The sequence below is a fragment of the Ranitomeya imitator genome, chromosome 7, assembly GCF_032444005.1.
Source record: "Ranitomeya imitator isolate aRanImi1 chromosome 7, aRanImi1.pri, whole genome shotgun sequence".
Lineage (NCBI taxonomy): Eukaryota > Metazoa > Chordata > Amphibia > Anura > Dendrobatidae > Ranitomeya > Ranitomeya imitator.
The window spans coordinates 210,324,177-210,339,806 of NC_091288.1; the positions used below are offsets into that span (position 1 = coordinate 210,324,177).

The 15,630-nt window shown below is 42.5% G+C and overlaps 1 protein-coding gene across 2 annotated transcripts in view; it reads right to left on the reverse strand.

The window, feature by feature from the left end:
• Positions 1 to 236: 236 nt before the first annotated feature.
• The window catches only part of PRPSAP2 (phosphoribosyl pyrophosphate synthetase associated protein 2), a 58,357-nt gene continuing 42,963 nt past the window's right edge, over positions 237 to 15,630 (reverse strand). For both annotated transcript variants that reach the window (XM_069734669.1, XM_069734668.1), the window contains exons 7-11: positions 14,882 to 14,937; positions 14,416 to 14,564; positions 10,200 to 10,270; positions 2,722 to 2,868; positions 237 to 2,383 (exon numbers count right to left, since the gene is read on the reverse strand). In XM_069734669.1, coding sequence (XP_069590770.1) covers positions 2,225 to 2,383; positions 2,722 to 2,868; positions 10,200 to 10,270; positions 14,416 to 14,564; positions 14,882 to 14,937 — 582 coding nt within the window. In that variant the 3' untranslated portion in view covers positions 237 to 2,224. The remainder of the gene's footprint in view (positions 2,384 to 2,721; positions 2,869 to 10,199; positions 10,271 to 14,415; positions 14,565 to 14,881; positions 14,938 to 15,630) is intronic.

Genomic DNA, 15,630 nt, shown 5'->3' on the forward strand with positions numbered 1-15,630 from the left:
GTCAGCCTCCTAGTGGCGGCAGCATACACCCCATGGTTCCTGCGTCCCCCAATGAGAGGCGATAGAGAAATCAACACAGTATGCAGGGAGACCCCACCCCCCCTTCCCAGCCGTGGCCCCAAGGGGATAGTCCCCATAGGGAGGCCGGCCGGCCCCTTCCTGGCTGCAGGGAGTTGGATTTTTATCATCAACCTTTGCAGGACAGAAAATAAGGAGAAAAAAAAAATAAAAAATACCACGATTCACAAATTTTATTACATGTTCCCTCATCTTTTGCAGAAAATAAATACAAGTGCACATTTTCTGTATGTTTTACTTACAGTGGTGCTTGAAAGTTTATCTGCTAATCCTAAGGGGTTCACATACTTTTGCCACTCACAGACGTTTGATATTGGATCATAAGACAGGACGTTAGAAGACGACATGGATCGCACACTCACGCCACTTTTTAATCTACTACAGATAAAGCAAAAAAAAAAAAACCTAATCAGAATGTGTAATCCCACTGCCATGTCATGGCGAAGCGCTCAGTGGGTCCCTAACCTGCCAGGCATGTCACTGTGTGGCGACCACTTCGTCAGACGGGGGGGGGGAGCGAGGGACCCAGGAGCCTCACAGTGCTCATACAGCTCAGACACCCCCCACAGAAGCAGAAAAAAAAAAATTATATTTTTGGACCATTTGTTTGCGTTGGTTTGAAGTTTCATTTGGTCTTTAAATTAATTATGCAGAAATATGGAAAATTCTGAAGAATTCACAAACTTTCAAGCACCACTTGAAAAAATAAAAAAAACAAAAACAAAAAAAAGCATCACTACGAAGAACCCCATCCCACCTCCCCCACCCCACTAACACATTGCAGCAGCTCTACTGATCTGCGCAGGGGGAGGGGGGATGAAGTCAAATTTGGGACGGGAAAGGAAAAAAAAACAAACAAACACGTAACTCTTGCTTCACGCCCTTGTGCTGCTCAAGGGGCCTGCAGTACATTGATCCACACATAGTACATTGCTCAGCAATGCTTTACAGGCCCTCGCCTACGGCGGCCTATTCCTCGCCCCTCACTGCCTGCAGCAGAACATAAGAAGGTCAAAAGCAGCAGTACTAGGTACGCAAAACCCAAGCGATAAGCTCATGGCGGCAGTGTCTGTACTCCTGGCGCTTCATACTATCGCTCTGCACAGCGGAGGCCGCCATTACCAGACACACGAGGCTCCAGACATCCCAAACCGTCCGCCCACCCCATTAAGAATAAAGGTGTAGAATAAAATGCATTGACGGTGGTATGATTGACTGAAAAGACTTAGGAATGGAAACCGCCAGCATTGAAAGGGGTTGGTAAAGGTGCTCGGCATTTATTAAATTACACATTTTGGACCTCCATCATTTCCGACGTCTCGGCGCCATTGCAATTTCATACATGAGCCCCGGTCAACAGTGGCTTCGATCCCCAGCTACCTATTCGTTGGGTTAAAATAGACAAATATAAAAGGCATCTACCCCTAAAATAAAAAAAGCAAAAACGAAGTAACCCTCCCGCAAAAAAAAGTACATAAAAAAACCCCATCAAGTTGCTAAACATTTGAAGACTTGGGTGCCGAGCAACATGGCTGCCAACACACCTGACCAAATCAGAGATATAGCCCTAGATTACCCATCCATTTAAAACTAGGTGATCTTGCCATTCAGGTTCCATGGAAAGCTGGGTGGGCTATAATGGCAGGGGGAGGTAAATGGGAAACGACTGACTTAATTAAAGTTTTGCTTTTTAGGTTAAAGGGGTGGTCCAGAACTTAGATACCATAGATCATTAATATTAGATCGGTGAAGGTCCAACACCTCAGCTCTGAGTAGCTCACCAATATCCAAGGTCAGGCCCACCCCTTTAAGTGCAGATAGTCTCTAGTATTGCTGCTTTAAGAGACCGTCCCCTAGTGCACATAAAGGCAGATTCGTTTATTTCATTTTGCTCGTGAGAATTTTGTTTGCTAAATTTTTTTTTTCGCAAAACAAAACCCTCTAAAGACGTCACTGATTGGCGAACCTACAGGTAGACGAAAGAAAAAAACAAATGGCTTGTGTGGAAATCTTAAGGTTATCGCTTATACGGCACAGAGACACTGTACAATTCCAGTTTTGGCCCTTGGTATGATTCCTAAAAAATATATATATATTTATATAGACAAAAAAAAAAAAAAAAAAAAAGACGGCAAATAAAAAAGGGTCAATCATCCATTCCTATATTCCTGAAGAGGTAAGACATGGACTCTCCGTTGTGGATCCGGCGGATGGCTTCCGACAGGATCATGCTGATGTCCACCGTCTTGATTTTGGGGCACTGCAGCTTTTGGATTTCGTGGGGGATCGTGTTTGTGACAACTACCTGAAATGGAGAAGAGAACGTGAGGAAGTGGTTAGGAAGAGCGACCGTCCACGTAATGGAAAAAAACCAATGATGGAGTCTTCTTCCATGGCTCGGTGGTCCAGGTCTGGTGCCCACATGCCCATTATACGGACTTCTGATGGCGGGCAGGGGTCTGCAGAGCTGTAATATAGGACTGCACATAGTCCGATCTGGTCGACAAGAATCGCATGAGTCTGTATATTAGCTCAATGTACCAAACAATGGGATATTTTTTTTTAATGAAGACTATTTTGAAAGTTGCTTTCTTTTTATTAGTGGAGGATTCGGAGCTTGGCTCTACAGTGATGTCCCCTTACCTCGTCAATGGCCGACTCCTCTATTAACCTGGGAGCGTCTGAGGACAGGAGTCCATGAGTGGCCATAATAAAAATTTTGTAGGCTCCTCGTTCTTTTAACGTTTCGGCTGCGGCTACAAAACTGTCTACGTCGTCGATGATGTCGTCCTGTGGAAAGCATAAGAAAGTGGTGTCAAACAATAGTCGTTCTAACATGGAGGCTGCAGAAAGATGGAAGCCACATGGCTATAATACTCCGCTGATCGATGGCAATACGGCTGAGAATAATAACCGAAATTAGAAAAATTACACATACACAATAGAAAATTATATATAATATACATACACACACACATACATACATATACACACACACACATACAGTTAACTTAATATATATTTGGACAGACAACATTTTTCTAATTTTGGTTATAGACATTACCACAATGAATTTTAAACAAAACAATTCAGATGCAGTTGAAGTTCAGACTTTCAGCTTTCATTTGAGGGTGTCCACATTAAAATTGGATGAAGGGTTTAGGAGTTTCAGCTCCTTAACATGTGCCACCTTGTTTTTAAAAAGGGACCAAAAGTAATTGGACAGATTAAATGATTTGTAATAAAATGTTCATTTTTAGTACTTGGTTGAAAACCTTTTGTTGGCAATGACTGCCTGAAGTCTTGAAGTCATGGACATCACTAGACGCTGTGTTTCGTCCTTTTTGATGCTCGGCCTTCACTGCGGGGGTTTTCAGTTGCTGTTTGTTTGGGGCCTTTCTGTCTGAAGTTTAATCTTTAACAAGTGAAATGCTGCTCAGTGGGTTGAGATCAGGGGACTGGACTTGGCCATTGAAGAATATTCCACTTTGCTTTAAAGGGACTCTGTCACCTGAATTTGGAGGGAACAATCTTCAGCCATGGAGGCGGGGCTTTTGGGTGTTTGATTCACCCTTTCCTTACCCGCTGGCTGCATGCTGGCTGCAATATTGGATTGAAGTTCATTCTCTGTCCTCCGTAGTACATGCCTGCACAAGGCAATCTTGTCTTTCATCTGTCCATAGAATGTTCTTCCAGAACTGTGCGGCTTTTTTAGATGTTTTTTAGCCTTTTTCTTCTTGATTCTTATGAGTGGCTGCACCGTGCAGTGAACCCTCTGTATTTACTTTCATGCAGTCTTCTCTTTATGGTAGATTTGGATATTGATACGCCGACCTCCTGGAGAGTGTTGGTCACTTGGTCGGCTGTTGTGAAGGGGTTTCTCTTCACCATGGAGATTATTCTGTGATCATCCACCACTGTTGTCTTCCGTTGTCTTGCATTGATGAGAGCTCCTTTGACCGCATGTTTACTTCACAGCAAAACGTTCCGTATGCAAACACCACACCTCAAATCAACTCCAGGCCTTTTATCTGCTTAATTGACAATGACATAACGAAGGGATTCCACACCTGTCCATGAAATAGCCTGGGAGTCAATTGTCCAATTACTTTTGGTCCTTTAAAAACAGGGTGGCACATGTTAAGGAGCTGAAACTCCTAAACCCTTCATCCAATTTTAATGTGGATACCCTCAAATGAAAGCTGAAAATCTGAACTTCAACTGCATCTGAATTGTTTTGTTTAAAATCCACTGTGGTAATGTCTATAACCAAAATTAGAAAATATATCTATCTATCTATATATATAATTGTCTAAGGGGTACTTCCGTCTGTCTGTCCTCAACTTCCGTAACGGAAATCCCGCGTCGCTGACTGGTCTCGGCAGCTGCCTGTCATGGCTGCCGCGACCAATCAGCGACGGGCACAGTCCGATTAGTCCCTCCCCTACACTCACTGCCCGGCGCCCGCTCCATAATCCCCTCCAGTCACCGCTCACACAGGGTTAATGGCAGCGGTAATGGCCCGCGGTGTAACGCACTCCGTTACCGCTGCTATTAACCCTGTGTGTCCCCAACTATTTACTATTGATGCTGCCTATGCGGCATCAATAGTAAAAAAGGTAATGTTTAAAATAATAATAAAAAACAATCCTGCTATACTCACCCTCCGTTGCAGCTCGCGCCGGCCGCCATCTTCCATTGCAGGTTCCGGTGACAGAAGGATCTGCCATGACGTCACGGTTATGTGACCGCGATGTCCTCACAGGTCTTGCGCTAATACCAACCCTGGGACTGGAACCTGCCGTGGACTACAAGGGCTCCCTCGGAAAGGTGAGTATATGTTTATTTTTTCACCTGTGACAAACCTGGCTGGGCAATATACTACGTAGTTGGCCAATATACTACGTGGTTCTGTGCTGTATACTACTTCGCTGTGCAATATACTACATGGCTCTGTGCTGTATACTACGTCACTGGGCAATATACTACGTGGACATGCATATGCATATATATATATATATATATATATATATATATATATATATATATATATATATATATATATATATATATATATATATATATATATATATATATATATATATACACATACATACATACATACACAGTCATGGTCGAAAGTGTTGAGACCATTGAAATATTGCCCGAAAATGAAGCATTTCTCCCAGAGAATTACTACAATTGCACATTTTGTTACATACATGTTAATTTCCTTTGTGCGTATTGGAACACAAAAAAACTGAATAAAAAAGGCAATTTGGACATAATTTCACACAACACCAAAAATAGGCAGGAAAAAATTGTTGCAATCTTTCCAAAATTTTGAGTTAACAACTTTGCTTCAAGCATGTGATGAGGGTTCAAACTCACCTGTGGCAAGTAACAGGTGTGGGCAATATGAAAATCACACCTATAACCAGATAAAAAGGGGTTACGTTTACTCAATCTTTGCCGTGTGTGTGTGTCACACTATGTATGGAGAACAGAAAGAACTGTTTGAAGACCTGAACCAAAATGGTTAAAAAATATCAACAATCTCAAGGTTAAAAGTCCATCAACAGAGATTGCGAAGTTCTTGTGTCCACGGGGCGCAACATAAGTGAGACGTTTACAACCCATGGCCCTGTAGCTCTAACTGGACGGCAGAGAAAAACCTGATGAAAAGGTTGCAACGCAGGTTAGTCAGAATGGTGGACAAGCAGCTTCAATCAATGTCCAAAGAAACTCAAAATGTCCTGCAGGCTCAGGGTGCATATACAAATATATAAATACAAATATCTCGCTGAGGATCTGTTTATACCAAGGAAGGTGACGGGCACAAGGGGGCATTCTTTGCGTCTGGAGGAGAGAAGGTTTTTCCACCAACATAGAAGAGGATTCTTTACTGTTAGGGCAGTGAGAATCTGGAATTGCTTGCCTGAGGAGGTGGTGATGGCGAACTCAGTCGAGGGGTTCAAGAGAGGCCTGGATGTCTTCCTGGAGCAGAACAATATTGTATCATACAATTATTAGGTTCTGTAGAAGGACGTAGATCTGGGTATTTATTATGATGGAATATAGGCTGAACTGGATGGACAAATGTCTTTTTTCGGCCTTACTAACTATGTTACTATGTTATTGTCAGCGCGCACTATCCATTGACATGTGAAAGAAATAAAACGCTATGGAAGGAGACCCTGTTGGACCCCACTGCTGACACAGAGGCTTACACAGCTAGACTGCAGTTTGCCTAAATGTATGAGTGGAAGGCAAAATCCCTCTGGGGTAAAAGTCTAATGGACAGAGAAGACAAAGATAGAGGTTTTTGGTAAAGCACATCATTCTACTGTTTACTGAAAGCCGAATGAGGCCTACAAAGAAGAGAACACAGTACCTACAGTCAAATATGGTGGAGGATAAAAGATGTTTTGGGGTTGTTCTGCAGCCTCTGGCACTTGGTCACTTGACTGTATGCAAGGCATCATGAAATCTGAATTTTGGGTCGCAATGTAGTGCCCAGTGTTAGAAACCAGGGTTTGCGTCCTAGATCATGGCTTCCAGCAGGACAATGAACCCAAACATACATCTAGAAGCCCCAGAAAAGGATAGAAATAAAGCTCTGGAGAGTTCTGAAGTGGCAGCAATGAGTCCAGATCTAAATCCCATTGATCACCTGTGGAGAGATCTTAAAATTGCTGTTGGGATTAGGAGTCTTCACATATGAGAGACCTGGAGGAGTTTGAAAAAAAAATTAAAAATGTGGTTGAGGGTGCCAACAATTTTGTCTGGCCCACTTTTGTGAAATTATGTTCAATTTGCCTTTTATTTCCCCCCCTTTTTTGTGTGTTGTTCCAACAGACACAAAATAAACAAACGTGTATAACAGAACATGTAATTGCAATAATTTTCTTGGAGAAGTACATTTTCTGGAACAATTTCAAGGGTGCCAACACTTTCAACCATGACTGTATTCTCTTTCTCAAATATATAATTCAGAAACATAAAATTCCTTTGTAATTTACTAATAAAAGCTGTGATTTTTTATGAGAAGGAGGTTGAAGTTGGGCCATCCATTGTCTCGCTATGTGGACACCTGTGTGAGACTTCCTGTCATTGAGCTGGGAAAATACCCCTGTGGGAGTGGACAAATGGATGACCGTGTGCAGCGTGTAAACACAGAGAAGAGCTGTGCTGCAGTGGATTCCTGTGTATTATGGAGCAGCAGGAGGTAGTGAACAATGGAAGAAACAACTACATACAGGTCCTTCTCAAAAAATTAGCATATAGTGTTAAATTTCATTATTTACCATAATGTAATGATTACAATTAAACTTTCATATATTATAGATTCATTATTCACCAACTGAAATTTGTCAGGTCTTATTGTTTTAATACTGATGATTTTGGCATACAACTCCTGATAACCCAAAAAACCTGTCTCAATAAATTAGCATATCAAGAAAAGGTTCTCTAAACGACCTATTACCCTAATCTTCTGAATCAACTAATTAACTCTAAACACATGCAAAAGATACCTGAGGCTTTTATAAACTCCCTGCCTGGTTCATTACTCAAAACCCCCATCATGGGTAAGACTAGCGACCTGACAGATGTCAAGAAGGCCATCATTGACACCCTCAAGCAAGAGGGTAAGACCCAGAAAGAAATTTCTCAACAAATAGGCTGTTCCCAGAGTGCTGTATCAAGGCACCTCAATGGTAAGTCTGTTGGAAGGAAACAATGTGGCAGAAAACGCTGTACAACGAGAAGAGGAGACCGGACCCTGAGGAAGATTGTGGAGAAGGACCGATTCCAGACCTTGGGGAACCTGAGGAAGCAGTGGACTGAGTCTGGTGTGGAAACATCCAGAGCCACCGTGCACAGGCGTGTGCAGGAAATGGGCTACAGGTGCCGCATTCCCCAGGTAAAGCCACTTTTGAACCATAAACAGCGGCAGAGGCGCCTGACCTGGGCTACAGAGAAGCAGCACTGGACTGTTGCTAAGTGGTCCCAAGTACTTTTTTCTGATGAAAGCAAATTTTGCATGTTATTCGGAAATCAAGGTGCCAGAGTCTGGAGGAAGACTGGGGAGAAGGAAATGCCAAAATGCCTGAAGTCCAGTGTCAAGTACCCACAGTCAGTGATGGTGTGGGGTGCCATGTCAGCTGCTGGTGTTGGTCCACTGTGTTTCATCAAGGGCAGGGTCAATGCAGCTAGCTATCAGGAGATTTTGGAGCACTTCATGCTTCCATCGGCTGAAATGCTTTATGGAGATGAAGATTTCATTTTTCAGCACGACCTGGCACCTGCTCACAGTGCCAAAACCACTGGTAAATGGTTTACTGACCATGGTATTACTGTGCTCAATTGGCCTGCCAACTCTCCTGACCTGAACCCCATAGAGAATCTGTGGGATATTGTGAAGAGAAAGTTGAGAGACGCAAGACCCAACACTCTGGATGAGCTTAAGGCCGCTATTGAAGCATCCTGGGCCTCCATAACATCTCAGCAGTGTCACAGGCTGATTGCCTCCATGCCACGCCGCATTGAAGCAGTCATTTCTGCCAAAGGATTCCCGACCAAGTATTGAGTGCATAACTGAACATTATTATTTGTTGGTTTTTTTGTTTGTTATTAAAAAACACTTTTATTTGATTGGATGGGTGAAATATGCTAATTTATTGAGACAGGTTTTTTGGGTTATCAGGAGTTGTATGCCAAAATCATCAGTATTAAAACAATAAAAGACCTGACAAATTTCAGTTGGTGGATAATGAATCTATAATATATGAAAGTTTAATTGTAATCATTACATTGTGGTAAATAATGAAATTTAACACTATATGCTAATTTTTTGAGAAGGACCTGTAGGTAAAACCTGTCTAAGCTTCTACTCTGGGCCGCTGTGGCTCTGTGTAAAGGTACCTTCACACTAAACGATATCGCTAGCAATCCGTGACGTTGCAGCGTCCTGGATAGCGATATCGTTCAGTTTGACACGCAGCAGCGATCAGGATCCTGCTGTGATGTCGTTGGTCGGGGCTAGAAGGCCAGAACTTTATTTGGTCGCTGGATCTCCCGCTGACATCGCTGAATCGGCGTGTGTGACACCGATTCAGCGATGTCTTCGCTAGTAACCAGGGTAAACATCGGGTTACTAAGCGCAGAGCCGCGCTTAGTAACCCGATGTTTACCCAGGTTACCATCCTAAAAGTAAAAAAAACAAACGCTTCATACTTGCCTTCCGCTGTCTGTCCTCTGCGCTCTGCTTTCTTGCACTCACTGTGAGCACAGCTGCCGGAAAGCAGAGCGGTGACGTCGCCGCTCTGCTTTCCGGCCGCTGTGCTCACAGCCAGTACAGAGAAGCAGAGCGCCGGGGACAGACAGCCGAAGGTAAGTATGAAGCGTTTTTTTTTTTTTACTTTTAGGATGGTAACCAGGGTAAACATCGGGTTACTAAGCGCGGCCCTGCGCTTAGTAACCCGATGTTTACCCTGGTTACCGGCATCGTTGGTCGCTGGAGAGCGGTCTGTGTGACAGCTCTCCAGCGACCAAACAGCGACGCTGCAGCGATCCGGATCGTTGTCTGGATCGCTGCAGCGTCGTTTAGTGTGAAGGTACCTTAAGAGACTCATATTATCCCTTTTGACGTAGCTATGTTTCTCCATAGTAGGTTACCCTTTACAAGCATCTATGTCCTCTAATAACAGTTTAGAAGCAGCTATGTCCTCTTCCTGTAGATTAGCTGTATGGAAAAAAAAGCTGCATTCTTCTTTCATCTGGGTTTCAAAACACACAGGAACATCTTATTACATGGCTTTCTGCTGAGCGTTCATGTGTTACCCACGAGAGCCGCTGGCAGACATCTTTGCAGGTGGCATTTCTCAGGAACGACAAAAAGGAACGTCAGTCTAAAATGATATAGCCCGAAAAACCTGCATTTCTGTAATACAGAGGGAAACCATCTGATTTGCTAATGATAAATATTTGAGAAAAAAAGTCTTCTGATTGTTTTTCTCAGAAGTGCTAGATCCACTTGAAACCTGTCCCCATAATGAGAGGACATTACTAACAGTAGAGGGTCCCCCATTTGGACCATAACAATACAGGTTTGCACTTACTACGATAATGGCTATCCTTCCACCGACATCACCCACGACAGTAATAGGCGGCTTTTCTTTGGGAAACATCACTGTGAATAAAGCAGAAATGTCAGAGGCAGTAATCCAGATCGACGAGATCGACTTCCCCCAAAACTCATGTCTCAATGTTTCGTACAGGCAGAAATGAAGGGAAAGCCAAACTGCGCAGACATTAATCCTTATCTGGAACCAAATCTTTCCAATCTGTGATCAGGATTACAGTCTAATCCCTCAGCTTCCAGAGGGGAGAACAAGAGGTTTTCTTATGATAAATGCTGCTGCCTAATTCAGGCCGTATGGAGACTGGGTGCCGATACCTGGATCATCTATCACACTGCGTGGTGTGGGGCGCGATGCTGATGGCCGCTCCCGTTTGTGCTCTCGGAATATTGTGCATGCCCTTAATATGCATACATTAAATGGTCTCAGTCGTTTCAACCAGCATTGCACAAATTAACAGCACAACATTTCCCAATTTATCTTATCCAAGCCATTTTGCTTCTTTCTCCACTTGTCCTTTTGCCTCCTAGACTTGTCATTCGCTCTGGTCATACCAAGATGGACTGAGAAAACAGATTACAGCTGCCGATTGAAGTATATAGCGAGGAGATGCGCAGAAAGCTGGACGCACATTTACACTGCTCAGTACCTCTGTATACTGTCCTCCTTGCTGCTGTTTCTGAACATGTGCCACATAGACACAGGAGAGTAGGAATCACTGGATCAAAAAGACTTTATAGCTATAATATTTGGTGCAGTCATTAACAGTAGACCTGCCTATTAAAGTCTACAGAGAGGAGAAAGGAAAAAAGTGCCCCCTGTCAAGTTGGAGCTGGATTCACAGCTACATTGCTCAGTAGTGCTGTATAATGTCCTCCTTGCTGCTGCTACTTATGAACATGTGTCACAAACACAGGAGAGCAATCAATCATTGGTTCACAGAATGTAAATATACAATTTGGTGAGAGAAACCCTGCAAGTTTTAAAGGGCATCTCCAGAACCACTCATTCTCACATTTGGCAGCGACAGGTGCAGACATAATGCTGTTCACAAATGCCTGCCAGGTCAAATGTACGTGTGCCAACCACGCACGTGTCATCGGTCGTCAGGATGTCATCAGTGCCACCTTCTTGACAAAACCTTCCGCCTATGTTTCCATTTACAGGGGCAGTCTCGGTAGTCACCAAGTTCATTGCAGCCTGTGCTGCTTGGCTTAAAATATATATTAGACCAAAACACCAAAAATATATCCACCAAAGAAAGACCATGAAGGAATATAATTATACCACCAAAAAACCGCCTTCACACAAGGTCAGTAAAACTGAAGTAACTTTATTAACCAATCAAAAGAATAAAAAAATATACATATAAAATACAGTGGGAATACACCAAAGCACAGGAATAGGTGGGCAACCCAGATATGAGCCCCATGCAGTAGTAACATCATATAAACATCAACCCAATCATATTTTGACGCAAAGAAGAAGTAAATAAATGTGCAAGTGACCATGTACAAAATATGCAGACAAATGATAAGGTAATAGCTGTAACACATGAATATATAACAAAAGTAATGATATATAGTTACCAAATGGGGCACTCCTGGGGGACCCACCAACACCCGTATTTTTTATTCTTTTGATTGGTTAATAAAGTTACTTCAGTTTTACTGACCTTGTGTGAAGGCGGTTTTTTGGTGGTATTAAAATATATATTAGACCTTACATGGCCTGGACGCAGCGGCGCTTGCTGCATGAAAGATTCATATTGCTTGTACTAACCGCTGGCTGGTCGCTGCATTAATGTTTTATCGCTCATTTCTCCTGAGGAGGCCGGGAACGCAGCGTCTCGTTCCTTTATTATCAGCTCTTTGTGTTCCTACTCTGTAGAGATTACAAAGAGCAGCTCCTACTCTGCCGCACCAGGAATTACATAGCAGTCCATACATCTGACTGTGCTGCAACTGGGGCCCTATTACTGCATTTGGATATTATGGGATGGTCCTCATCGGGACCCCCTTATTAGGTAGCAAAGATCTGATGACAGAACATTACATTTCTGGTTTTACAGCAACAAGAGAGAGTCCCAAATTTAAAAGTGACTAATCCTGCAAAACAATCCCATTAAAGCAGCAGCATGTAGGGCATTATAAAGAAGTACTGACCAGTGAGGCTGTGAATCCAGCTCTGGGATGATTATTATTTTTTATTATTATTAATTTATATAGCACTATGGATTCTAATTAAGATATATTACAAAACGTCTTATTTGCTTGTATGCAAAATTTGTGAGCATGACAGTGACCAGTTAAATCAAGCATACACGAAAAACAAGTGTTAGGCAGTTGTCACCCATTATTGCCTAGTTAAAATGAACCTTCAGCTCGCCTATCACTTTATGAAGAGGGAAGGGAACTAAGGATAATCAAAGATGGTTGCTTCGTAGCGACTCTGGAGGTTCACAGCGATGCCAGCAGATGGTGTTTACTATCCTGAGGGAACGGCACGGGATGGCACCTCACAAAGACATGGGCCGAGAATTAAATATAAGGATTGAAATAAATCTGTCGGACTTCTTAAAGGTTTTCAAGACTTCTGGCGATTTTCTGCCACTGACTTATGTAGGTCAGCCCTCATGAATAAACCCGTGTGGCGGACAATACTGCATTATACCAGGCTGGAAAAATCACTAAACGGCGGAGAGCGAAGTGGCGGAGTCAGACATGGGTCCCTATACATTAGAGTGACGTCTGGGAAGCCACATCGTTAGTCATTAACCAATTAGCGCTGAGGTTAAAACCGCCACTTGCACGCAGCTACAGGGGCTTCTCACTAAATTAGAATATCATCAGAAAGTGAGTTTCAGTTATTCAATAGAGAAAGTGAATCTCATATTATATAGAGTCATTACAGAGTGATCCATTTAACGTGTTTATTTCTGTTAACCCCTTTCTGTCAGCTGACGGGATAGTATGTCAGCTGGCAGACTCCCCCGCTTTGAGGTGGGCTCCGGCGGTGAGCCCACCTCAAAGCCGCGACATGTCGAAAACAGCTGACATGTGCGCGCAATTGGAATCGCGATCCGCCCATTAACTAGTTAGACTTTGACAGCGGCATTTAACAAACGCTCGCTCCGCTGACCCCCGTCACATGATCGGGGGTCAGCGGTGCACTGCCATAACAACCTGAGGTCTCCTTGAGACCTCTATGGTTGTTTATGGCCGATTGCTTTGAACGCCACCCTGTGGTCGGCGCTCTAAGCAATGCTGCATTTCTGCTACATAGAGGTGATCTGTGCTTCAACTCTATGTAGCAGAGGCGATCGCGTTGTGCATGCTTCTAGCCTACTATGGAAAAATAAAATGTGTTTAAAAATTATAAAAAAAATAAAAATATATAAAAAGTAAATAACCCCCCTTTCGCCCCGATCAAAATAATAATAATAATAAAAAAAAAAAAAAAAAATCTACCCTACACATTTGGTATCGCCACGTTCAGAATCGCACGATCAATAAAAAAAAAAAAAAAAAGATTAACCTGATCGCTAAACAGCGTAGCGAGAAAAAAAAATTCAAAGCGCCAGAATTTTTTTGGTCACTGCGACATTGCATTAAAATGCAATAACGGGCAATCAAAAGAACATATCTGCACAAAAGTGGTATCATTAAAAACGTCAGAGGGATGCAAAAAATAAGCCCAAACCCAACCCCTGATAACGTATAATGGAGACGCTACGGGTATTGGAATAAAGGCGCAATTTTTTTTTTTTTTTTAAGCACAGTTTGGAATTTTTTGTTACCACTTAGATAAACCGTAACCTAGACATGTTTGGTGTCTGTGAACTCGTAATGACCTGGGGAGTCATAATGGCAGCTCAGTTTTAGCATTTAGTGAATTTAGCAAAAAAAAGCCAAATAAAAAAATAAATGTAGGATTGCACTTTTTTTTTGCAATTTCACCGCATTTTGAATTTTTTTTCCAGTCTTCTAGTACACGACGTGGTAAAACCAATGATGTCGTTCAAAAGTAGAACTTGGCCCGCAGAAAATAAGCCCTTATATGGCAATATTAATGGAAAAAAAAGTTATGGCTCTGGGAAGGAGGGGAGCGAAAAACGAGAACGCAAAAAAGCAAGGTCTTGAAGGGGTTAATCATCATCTGATAATCCTGTGATATCAAAAGAAGCTCTACTTACAGGGTATCTCCAATGACGGGTGAATGGCGGAGATATTCTTGACAACTGGTGGTGAATGTCTTCCGTCTACCATGTCTGATTCTGCGTCCTGAGCTTCTCCATGGATGACAGCGATTCCTAGCCGCAACCGTTCAGCAAAGGATTGGGCCCTGCGGGGGAGTGCAAACACACAAATGATTACATATGGCTGATAAAAGGTGCTCCTCAGGACGGAACTAAGATTATAAACTGACACAGACATTGGCTACAAACAAGCAGCGGAGTGCAGTCGGCTGCTGAAACACAACAATATTCAATCCTCCGTGCAGCGGAGGACGACGCGCCTAACGCTCCTAATAGGATTCCACTGTCTGCTCTGCTGCGACGCCACATAGTGGGATGAAATGGTACTACAAGATGAGCGCGACGCCGTTCTTCTGCCTTAGTATAGTGGCGAAACGTCAGGGGAGGAGGGTGGTGTTCTCACCTTTTTGCAGATGACGGCGATTTGGCTACAATAACTGCATTTCTGTAGTCAGGAATCTGCATAGATAAAACAGAAGGAAAAACAAATCTACATATATACATGTATAGCCTGGAGGTCCGGCAGCAACACTATATGTAGTCTGTCTATAGGGGGCACAGGCCGAGCCACAGGACGACTGAGCGGCTCCCGTATACACCGAAAACTGTATGTTACGGTTATAATAGTGACATCCGTCATCATAGCAGTTACATTCTTGTATATAAGGGCAGTATTATAGTAGTTATATTCTTGTACATAGGAGCAGTATTATATTAGTTATATTCTTGTACATAGGAGCAGTATTATAGTAGTTATATTCTTGTACATAGGAGCAGTATTATAGTAGTTATATTCTTGTACATGGGGCAGTATTATAGTAGTTATATTCTTGTACATAGGGGCAGTATTATAGTAGTTATATTCTTGTACATAGGAGCAGTATTATAGTAGTTATATTCTTGTACATAGGAGCAGTATTATAGTAGTTATATTCTTGTACATAGGGGCAGTATTATAGTAGTTATATTCTTGTACATAGGGGCAGTATTATAGTAGTTATATTCTTGTACATAGGGGCAGTATTATAGCAGTTACATTCTTGTATATAAGGGCAGTATTATATTAGTTATATTCTTGTACATAGGAGCAGTATTATAGTAGTTATATTCTTGTACATAGGAGCAGTATTATAGTAGTTATATTCTTGTACA